Source organism: Alligator sinensis, unplaced genomic scaffold (assembly GCF_000455745.1).
Source record: "Alligator sinensis unplaced genomic scaffold, ASM45574v1 scaffold550_1, whole genome shotgun sequence".
Taxonomy (NCBI): Eukaryota; Metazoa; Chordata; order Crocodylia; family Alligatoridae; genus Alligator; species Alligator sinensis.
The window spans coordinates 87,246-98,561 of NW_005841980.1; the positions used below are offsets into that span (position 1 = coordinate 87,246).

Genomic DNA, 11,316 nt, shown 5'->3' on the forward strand with positions numbered 1-11,316 from the left:
GGCTTTTGAGAGGTGTGGAGAGTTGATGATGGCGATGCAGTTGAGGCAGGGATCTCAAATCGTCCCTGCTAGGTTGGTATTGTTTTAAGAGCTGGAGTGATACCGGGGCCATCAGTGAACGAAAGGAAATCCTTGCAGAAATAATATAAGGGGCAGAGTGACTTGCTCAGTGTAAAGTATTTCTCCCTGGAGGCAATCCCATCCCCAGGTTCAGCTTGAAGACTAAACTACTTCCCCAAGACCATTCACAAAGTACAGGAAGGGCAGGGATTGAACCCAGGTCTAGCCTGACATGCTAGCAACTGGGCCATTACTCTTCCCACATAGCAAGGCTCTTCATGGGACCCAAACCTCCCACATCTATTTAGGAGCTTAACTCCATCCCATCGGCAGGAATTGAATGCAGCTGTCTAGGTGCTTTTGAACCCAGGTAGCCACCTGTCAGTGTTTATAAATGTCTAAATGCCTTTGAAAATCCAGCCCTGAGGAACCATTTCCCAAGGCCTTTGCTTCCTTCTCAATAATGCAAACTTTAGGTCTCAGCCCTGCAGACATTTGCTCACATCAGCAGGGATCCTGGTTTTCTCTGATAAAAAAAATCCCCAATTTTCAGATTAAAAAAGTAACCCCAAATCCAAATTTTTCTGCAATTAAAATGAAACACCACTAATATATAGATATCACTATATATATCTATATATAATTTAGATATAGATAATAGATATATATATATTGCTATATAGATATAGCAATATATATAGATATATATTGCTATATCTATATAGCAATATATATATCTATTATCTTTATACGTCGGTGAGTTAAGTTGTTCCCACCTAGGGACCAACCACGCGAACACACGCACACGAGCTACTCTAGTTCTCTCACATGTGATGGGACTATACCCACGGTTAAGCTTACTAAAGTGCAGGGATCCTGGTTTTCACTGATAAAAAAAAAAATCCCCAATTTTCGGATTAAATCCACATTTAATGCTATATAGATATAGATATAGCTAGATAGATAGCTATAGATATAGCTATAGAGATAGATAGATAGATAGATATAGCTATATATCTATATCTATAGCTATATCTATATCTATCTATCAATTTTCAGATTAAATCCACATTTAATGCTATATAGATATAGATATAGATATAGCTAGATAGATAGATATAGCTATATAGCTCTATATATATCTATATCTATATCTATCTAGCTATATCTATATCTATATAGCATTAAATGTGGATTTAATCCGAAAATTGGGGATTTTTTTTTTTATCAGCAAAAACCAGGATCCCTGCACTTTAGTAAGCTTAACCGTGGGTATAGTCCCATCACATGTGAGAGGACTAGAGTAGCTCGTGTGCGTGTGTTCGCATGGTTGGTCCCTAGGTGGGAACAACTTAACTCACCAACGTAGCTCCAAGGAACCAGCAGGATGACTTGCATGTGCACGCTTACTCGCATGCACAAACAGCTGGAAGATCAGCCCTTAGCAACAAAGAAAGTTGCCTGTGGAAGCGATTTGCATGTTGTAATAAAGAAACTTATGATGTACTTCAGTAGGGTTGGGGGCTGAACACATGCCTATTATCAGGGATCTGCTTTATGCTAAGACAGCCTGGCATTGTGCACTGTATAATGAATTGCAGCAAATACAGCTGCTTATTGTTGCTAGTTATTTTTGGGTTCATTTTCCTAATGATGTATGTAAATATCTGCCATTAGCATTAATGGCAATTGCGCATTTGGACCAATGAAAGAATAGAGCTTTCTGTCCCTGCAATGGGGCAGTACAATAGAAAATGTCACGACAATTATTTTAAAAATTTGCCTTTGTGACACCAGCCGCTTTGTTAGCATTGGATACAGTTTGCAGACGTCTCCCCAAATGGTACTTTGACGTAGTTCTTCACCTCCTTGCAAGTGGCACAGCTTTAATTGGTCTTTGGAAGGTCCTCTTACACTTGTTAGCACCACAATATATGCAAAAAAGGCTAAGCATTGATTAACCTTAAGCATAAGTGCTCCATTGAAACCAATGGGACAACATGCATGTTCGGTGGAAAGGAGGGACCGAAGTGTTTTGCCTGAAGCTAAGCGCATGCTTATGTTCTTGGCTAGACTTCTTGGCACTTTGAGTCCTGCCTTAGGCTGAGATATGGCCAAACAGTCAAGTTCAGTAACCAGTCTCTAAAGAAGTGCTTGAAAATCGGTCGAGATTAGACAAGGATGACAGTGAACCTCAACCTAGACCAGCTGTTCCCAATCTTGGGGTCACAATCCTATTTGGGGTCACAACAATAAAAAATGGGGTTGCAAAGACGCTTGACAGCATCGACCTATTATGATGGATATGCTTCCTATTTATAAATATAAAAAGGAATAAATATGTTATAACTATAAACAGGAGTAAATATAAGCAGGGTTGTTTAATGGCAGGGCACCACAGTAAATATAATCCACAGGTCAAGCAATTGAAATAAACATCAAATAAATGCACTTAATAGCTTATTAAGACTTTGTTTTCATCGGTTTTTAAATCTAAAAAAGAAGTTGAAATGATTTAAAATGTTGAATATGAAAAATATGAAGACCATAATGATTGTAATGCCGTTTTCATGACTTGTGGAGCTTGTCTGCATCATTTTGGGGTCGCAAAAAATTTCCAGTGTTTAAATGGGGTCATGCTGAGAAAAAGGTCGGGAAGCCCTGACCTAGGGTTTTCTATTAACACTTTGGACCTAATTCAACATTTCTCACTGGCATAAAAGCAAGGAATCACCGTGGACCATCATGCCCTGTCTTGACAGTATACTCACACGGACATTCACATACGTTCCTATGTATCTTGCGTAGACCTCCCTGCAGTACGCAGGGCTACACATGCAGTTCGTCCAACTCTCGCTGCTCTAATGCAGCACAGGTGAATTGTCTTATGAGAATTTACCCCAGCTGAATGTTTGGCCCGGTATCTTGATAGTCAAGGAACTGTCTTGTCAAAGCAAGCACCTAAGCTATTGGCACAAGAGGTGAGCAGAGGAAGAAACACATCCTTGTGAGCACAGTCCTGTCTGCACATGCAAATGGGGTGGGTATCATGACACATTTTTAACTATTTTCATAAACATTTTATTTCTGGGGGGCTTTTGAGTTGCCCCCCTTTTGCCTACTGTGAGCTTGGGATAACGCTTCCAACATTTCCGAAGCAATTACAAAACCGGCGTTCCAGCGGAAGTCAGTCCTCAGATTCCCAAGGGGATTATAGGTGCCAAAATATATCCAGTGGGATTTTCAAAAAATGATTAGCCATATTAAGTGTCCACCTCCCCGTGAGTCCATTAGGATTTCGGCACCTAATCTGCTTTGGCATTTTCCAAAATCCCAACTAAGTAATTCCCTGCAACTTTAGGCAGCTTAAGTCACTTTACTTAGGCTGCTTTTGAAAATGTTACTGAGAATCATCCACCTAAATAGTTGTAACAACACCCCAAGCCTTCAAATGACAGCATTTAGAGAACAGCAGGGACAGTCTCAAAGTAACTTGATAAAACACATAGTAGAGATAATATTTTTACAATTTAAATGAATTTTGGATGCATAAAACATTGCCTACATTTTTGCCCCCAAACACCCAAAATCCATATTGCAAGGCAACAGAGTGAAATGATGTATAAGCAGCCATAAATGTTAACCCTTCAAGCTCTCCACTGTGGATGACTCCTGACAGATGTGATGAAAACACTTGCAATAGCTAGTGAAATTTAACAGTCTACCAAGAACATCCAACAGGAGAAGCAGCAGACTTTTGGACTTGGTAAAAACTTTAACTACACTGGCAAACACATAGTTGCTTTTCATTTTTGTTATATTTAGAAAATGAAGTAGGGAAACAAGACTTCGTTTGAGACTTTATCTGGGCAATAGAAAACATAACAGCACCTGGGAAAAGCCTGAGAGTGGGATTTTTTAACTGTTAATATTATAAATATGATGCCACGTCCCCGTAGCCCACAGCTTAATGTTGTAGACAATCACTGAACAGCTAAAGATGTTGCCTTCGGTTTCCAAATGAAGCAGGTGTGTATAACAGAGCCACTTTTATTTTTCTCCCTAACTGTGAACATGGCAGCAGTCCACAATCTGGCCATACACAGGATGCTAGTTAATACCTAGGTTTTATGTCCGGTAAGCTGATGTATTCTCGTTATTATCCTTGTGCATAGCTGCTGTTACCAGGCTGCAAAAGCCGGGTTTGACATTTAGCTCAGAGCTGGTATGACAGATGCTGCCGTAGCAAGGACGGGAGGGTTCCCCTTCCTTATATGCCTCTTAACTCAGAAGCAGAGTAAAACAAGAGAGAAAAATGGCTGACTTACCCCATGGCGATGCTCGAAGTAAGCCAGCTTGGACTTGGTTAAGACGAAGAAGCGCACTTTGTAGTTGGAGGGAGATGTTCTTCTTTTCTGCTGGGACTTCTTGATCAGCTGCTCCTCCAGGAGGATGCAATTATTCATGGTTTGGTAGGGAACGGTCCTGGCCCAGGACAGAGAGCTTCTGCCGCAGCTCGGCACACCACACGCGCCCCAAGAGAGACACGAGAAGGGAGACAGTTAATTTCTCACCAAAAGGTGTTCAAAAGGCAGCGTAGGTGCTCTGAGCTTTGTCTTTCCGTCTGTCATCTAGGCAACGCTGTCAGGCTTCCTTTTTGTCAAAACCATAACCACATCCTCTCCAGTCATGAAACGAACAGCACATGCTGAGAAATGCTCCAAGGTTAATGTTGTGGGAAAAAGTCACCTTTGGAGGGCACTCAATTAGGGTGACTTCAAGGATCAGGGATCAACGGGGCAGGACGGAGGGACACCTGGGCAGTACCCAGTCCAAAGAGCTCAGGCTGAATTTGGACCGAAGGGAATGGCATCTTCCTTGTCCTCTTAGAAGTAGGTTGTGAATCCAAGCCCCTCTCACAGACACCTGGCGTTGTCGTGCCCACCGCGTGTTTATCAGTTCAGGACTTTACTTAATGCCTTACATTTAAAACTTCTTTTCAAAGAAGTTGTCTCTATAACCATCGAGTCTCTGACATGGGAGTAAAAGCAAGTTGCAGATTAAACAATGGGATCATACGGCAATGATGTAGAAACAGAAATTGCCATTTTTTTAATATCATCCATTAATCTCTTGCCTGTCACTGGATTTTCCAGATGTGCTTGGAGGAAGACAATTAATCCCTGCTGTGTGTCCCAGGAAAATCGCGATGCAACATGTTCTCAGTACATACAGCACGGGGCGATATAATTGGTAGCAGTGGGGTCTATATACTGTACCAGGAGTTAATGGTTTCCTTAGCTTTCCAGTGCAGCAGACCAGAAAGTCTGCAACAGCTTCAGGAGAATTAAAAACCAGAGAATGCTTTAGATGAATTCATTCGTTGTTTTATCTGATATCAATTGGGATTAATTGTGCTTCACTTCTGTGTGTCAACATATCGTAGCCTTGGTATTGATGCAGTATAACTACATGGTAGAAGCTGCTGGGTAATGGAAAAGGGGACAATGAGAAGGAAACAACTGGGGTTTGAGCAAAGACAAGCAGGTAAATGGGCTGTGTCACCAAACAACATTAGCTGGGTCTTTCTGGGTGTGTCTACACATGTACTTTAATGCGCATTAGCCTATTTTAATGCACATTGTCATAAAAACCGTGCGCTTTCACTAATGCAGATTAAAATAGGTTAATGTGTCTTTTTCTAGTACTTCAGAATGGAGGCACTAAATTTAATGCGCATTAATGAACATGTAGACGTGCCCTCTGACAACTATTCCACTGTAGCATTATTGCAAGCAGTTGCCTTTTCAAATAGCACCCCTGGATTTCAGGGTTTGTAGCATACTAAAATGAATGGAGACAGTTTGCACCTCCCTTTAATTCACTCTTTTTTGAGGATGTCTGCCAACTCCAGAGAAAGCGCTATATTGGCCTGAAATTAGCACAGGTAAAGAAAGGTGTCTTCTCAAGCAGAAGTTGGACACTTTTAAAAATAAAGACTTTTTTTTTTTAGATGTTAGAACCTAGTTCTGTTGCTGGGGCCATTCTGCGACACATTCGATGAATTCACACAAAACTTTGGGGGCTTGGGAGCAATATTTTTCAACATGGGTTTGCTATGCAAAGATCCCTGCAGAATATACCTGCTGTGCTGCTGCATGTTGCATTGAGTTTGGGTACAGCCTTCCAGGAGCGTCTTAATCGATCATCATGGGGGTCTTCTGCTCAAGTCCTGTAGAGATTCTGCCTTCCCCCTAACAGTTGAGACCTGCCATATAAATCAGGAGGGGAATTTTGCAAAAAATACCATGAAAAATGGAAGAATAGGAGACTGTTAAAGAAGAGTTGTACAAATTAGGCCTGAGTTACTCATGTGTCTCTCTTGCAGAAGTGATACAGTGCTTCTACACATAGGCAGAAGCATTGTGTGCTAGACCAGAAGGGCTGCCGGCCATCTCTGTACCTCCTTCACGAAATGATAATTAGCTCCAGGGAAACCTTACGGTTCTGCAGGGGAGCTGATTGCTGTTGCTCTCAATGCATTTTCTCCTGATTTCACCACTGTGGATGATTTGGGGATCAGGCCTCAGAGGTTCACACAACATAACCTACTTAGTCATGATTCCTTATTTACGATCACATTGTATATGTCTCTCATTATTTTATGGTTACGCCGTGTGCTCCGGGCATTGCAGAAAGGCAAGTCTGAACAAGCTGCGCCCGGGTGAACTCCACAACCTAGTGCCAGACTACCTGCGAGAGCAGCCAGTGGTTTTCAGCCTTTTTGCATTTAAAGACCCCTAAAAAAATTTGAACGGAGGTGTGGAATGGCCTATGAATTGTGACTTTTTTGAGCGATCGTGGTCATCTTTTGCAGCCTCTTTAGACATAGCCTGCAGACCACAGGGACCACAGGGTGAAAACCACTGGTCTAAGCCATGTGTAGTGGGTTCATTTGGCAGGCAGGAAATGGAGGCGTGCAATGGTCAGTGAACCCTAAAAACCTGGGACAGAGATAAGAAGCTGACAAACAGGCAGCTGAGGGTGGTAAGACTGGGCTGGTCGAGCAGGGAGGATGTGGGCAGTAAAGAGATGCTTGACAGGGGGGGTAGGCAGGGAGAGGCAGCAGGAGCGATGACAAAAAGCGTGATTATCTCAGCGTGATAAGCGCTGGAGAGCCCATGGAAGGATGTGCAGAGAGCACGACTTGATCAAGCGCAGAAGCTGGGGGGCCAGCAGCTGCAATTAAGCAGGAAATGATCCACGTGCTCGTTAGCAGCCAGAAAGAAAGACAGTGCAATAGTCACAGCCAGCTAGAAGCAAGGACCAAACATGTGGTTGGACTCCATGGATGGAGGAAGAAGGCAGGACTTGGGAGATGAAATGGAGAAAGACCGAAATGATATGGTTTCAGCTGGGATGTGGAAAAACAGAAGTACAAAATGACTCGTGATGGTGGCTGTAAGGGACAGGGAGTACGATAGATAGGTCGAGACTAGGAGAGAAGGCGCAAACTCACAAGGACTTGGGAAGAAAGATTAGTAGTTCGGTTTTATCCAGGTGAAGCTTCAGCTGATGATAAAACATCTAAAATATCAGACAGCCAGGGCCAAATGTGGGATCAAATGAAGGCAGGAGACAAGGCAGTGGAGACTATGTTAAATTTGTGAGACTCGAGGTGACTGCAGGGAGAGCTGAGGATTTCTCCTGACTTTGGAAACCCAGTCTAATTATTTCGGTTGCTACATATGGGCCCTCCGCTTAGCTACCCGTTTTGGCCGTATCAATCTACTTAAAACTTTCTTACTTGTAGGGTGCCAACCACTTTCATTAGCAGGGGTGGTAGACATCTAAGGTACTGCTGTTCATACGTTTCCCCCCTGCCTGTCACTTAGTCTGGGCAGTGAAACGGGATGGGTTGGCTTCAGAGTCTCTTTCCACGCTCCTGTTGCCTGAGCTTCCTAAACGATGGGGAAGTACATCTATCAAATACGTATCCTTGTAATGCTACTTTTTAACGAACAAGACCCAAAATGTGGCCATAAATGACATTCCCAGACCATCATGACTACAGCATCACCCCAATTCCATAGCAATACTGGTAACATTTCTATAACTGTCTAAAAGAGCACACACCAACTGCTGAAACTTCCTTAGCCTGACGAAGGGTTTTTGAACCTGAAAGCTTGCTTAATAACTATTCTCCAACTATTTGGGTTGGTCTAATAAAAGATATCAAATTCACCCAAGGAACCTTGTCTGCCTAAGAGCCAAAGTATTATTTTTACAACAACTAAATACAGTAAGAGCTTGAGTCTTATTGAAAGTCATGACATGGGCACATGACAATTACTACGGAGGAACTTAACCCCAGATTTTTCTCCGTGGTAGACTTCCAAGCAGCTCTCCTAACTAGCTGGGCTCTATGCAGAGGCTACCCCAAGGATGAAGATTATTAGGGGAGTAATATACCATGTGTCTGCACCCAGAGTGGGAGTTACACCTTGTAAGGGCCAGATTTACAGTGCTATTTAGGCACTTAAATAAATTGAGCCTGGTGGGATTTACATAAGCAAGGTAGACACCTCTCTGGGAGTCAGGCACCTAATCCTTTTAGGCATCCCATCAGACAACAGGCCCATCGCTGCAGGGGGCTGTGTGCCTTTGCAAATCTGGTCTGAAGTGGTTGTTGCTTTTCAAAAGAGGACTCAGATTTGTCCTGCACTTCGGGAAATGTCCCCCAAGTCCCCTTAGTACTGCGTACTTCTGCACTGACTTGAATGCAAATGAAGTGTTTAAAAGCTGCGGGGTGGAGAATGCAGATCTCATATCAGTTTATCTTAGTACCTATGGCCCCGACTCCATTACTTGTGCTTCCTTTTTCTCTCACCTTCCTCCATCCCTCGCTGCTTCTTGCACCCTACCCCCTTTCAATGTTGAAAAAAAACCCCTTTGTTTTATGGATTGGAGTTTTCTTAGGGGATTTACCCAGAGATTATGCAGTTTACACATGTATTACTGTAGACTGTGGAAATCTCCCCACCCGCACATCCTGCTCTGATACCAGTGCTGGTATCCTGAAGGCGGCAGAGAAATTTATAAAGTTATATATAGCAGTTTTTGTTTTCTTAAAGAAAAAGAAAAAGACAGCAAATGCATCGTCTCTCTCGGTTGGATACCTGGCAGTTTTCAACCTGGGGGCTAGATTTCCTGCGTCTGCTTGGGGTGACCTTTCTTTAAGGAGCAGTCCTGTGGTCAGACGCAACTCTCCAAGTCAGGAGCTTGCCATCACATGCCCACTTCTCTCTCTGGGTATATCGTTCATGGTCAGTGGAGTAATTTTGTGATGCATTCCCTGACATGAATGAAAGCCCCTCAGCTGACAGCTCTACAGAAAGGTATTTGGAGGCAGCTTTGCCCTTCCCCTGCCTCGTGGATCTGGCCGTAATCACTGCAGGGCTTTATCATCAGTCAGGTGTGCTCATGTCATTTTAAGTTTTAAAGGGGGCTGTGAGAGTCTCTCTGTGTCTCTCGCTGAGCTGGCTGCCTTCTCCTGGGATCACTTCTTCAGTGCATGAGAAAAAGGTGGAGGGAAGGAGGCAGAAGGGCTGTCACAATAGGAAGGAAGGAAGGAGTCTGGCCCAGATGAACCCCTGGCATCTCATGCTCTCTGTCCATCCCCTTTGAGCACACTCATGCTCCTCTCATCACCAGGGAAAGCTGCTCCCCTAGCTCCAAAGGCAGGACTTGTGCCCTGAATATTTCTGGGATCTTGGCAAAGTTGGATGCAGAGATCAAAGCCTGGAAAGTACAGTAAATTACCTGTGAGCTATGAGCCCAGAGCAGATCACCCCAGGGCTCCCTGCCCTTGGCAGTGGTACAGGGGACATAATTTTCACATGGATGAACTGCACAGGAACAGCATGCATTGCAGTGAGAACAAACCGGCCTTCCCCCAGCAGCTTGCAAGAGCACCCCTTCCATTTATGGCTATTTTTTCTCTTCCACAAAAATACCACAAGGAAAAAACTAGTGGTCTGAGAGCCCTGTCCAAAGAGGGTTGTAGTTCTCAGTGCCCAGGTCCCAGCAGCGCCGTACTGCACCGACCTCGATGGAAGATAAGCAAGGCCACTGGGTACAGCGGTGAAGCGACCTTGATGCATTGAACTGCTGCAAATCAAAGATGGTAGCGATTTAGACTCTCTGCACTACTTATTTGAATTTGTGTGGGTTGCTGGCCATTTAGCTGTGCACTGAGCAAAGCACAAGCGCATACAGACCTGGATTCCTTTGCATCTCACCCTTAAGAGCAAAGGATAAAGGGGTAAGGCAGATGAAATGAAGAGGGCAGGCTAAGATTTTCAGTACAGGGCAAAAAGTGCCTGTGTTTAGTGTCTTCCCTTGTCAGTTCTGAGTCATTTATCACATATTTGCTACCAGGTGAAGATCCAGTATTGACCCACCTGCTTCATAATCTAGTAGGGTCCTGGACTCCAGAAGTCAGCAGACAGGAGTCTGGCCCAAAGCAACCCCCTGAATGACCACCTGGGAATCCAAACAGCCTCTGTCCCCTACCAAAGGGTGCAGACACCTTCTCCGCAGCAAGGAAATGTTTAATGTGTGCGAACCAGAAGCACCTGGAAATGAGAAACATGCACCGCACCACAAATTCACTCTAAGCAGCAAGGTCTAATGCACCCAAGAGAGCATTATTTGTTTATTTTGGAGCATTAGACATGCACCAAATGCACCCAAGAGAGTCAGCTTCTGCTGCACACCGGTACTTTTTCTCCCTTTTTTTTTGTCCGTTCACTTAAAAAGAGGTGTGTAGCTGCTCTTTATTTCCCAGACGGCAGGAGCCCTCAAAACGTAACGTGTTGTGAAACAGAGGAAGAGACCGTCATGCTCCGGAGGACAGACGTTCCCAAAGAGCTGGAAGAAAATGGGTCTGTGTTTCTCTAGGGCTGGAGGAGGTGCTACTTGCTTGACAGAGCCCATAGCCATTACCTTAACGATCATCTGAATGGTATGTGTGGCATTAACGGTGAGAGCCTAATTCTGCTCAAGTACAAGACAACAGCAATGATGCAAATTTGCCTGGTAGCCGTGCTAAAGAATCACTGAGTATATTTTACTAAAAGAGAGAAACTGAGGATGTGGGCTTAGGGCTGGGGTGGGCAATTATTTCGCCTGGAGGGCCCCTTAATGAGTTTGGGTGAACCGTCGAGGGCCGCACACAGAAAACCTTTCAGAAGA

At 43.9% G+C, this 11,316-nt stretch overlaps 1 protein-coding gene across 1 annotated transcript in view; it reads right to left on the reverse strand.

Annotated features, from left to right (window-relative positions):
• The window catches only part of ITK (IL2 inducible T cell kinase), a 38,484-nt gene extending 33,847 nt beyond the window's left edge, over positions 1–4,637 (reverse strand). Inside the window, exon 1 of the mRNA XM_006021167.3 lies at positions 4,389–4,637. Within this exon, the coding sequence (XP_006021229.1) occupies positions 4,389–4,526 (138 nt within the window). The 5' untranslated portion in view covers positions 4,527–4,637. The remainder of the gene's footprint in view (positions 1–4,388) is intronic.
• Positions 4,638–11,316: the final 6,679 nt, after the last annotated feature.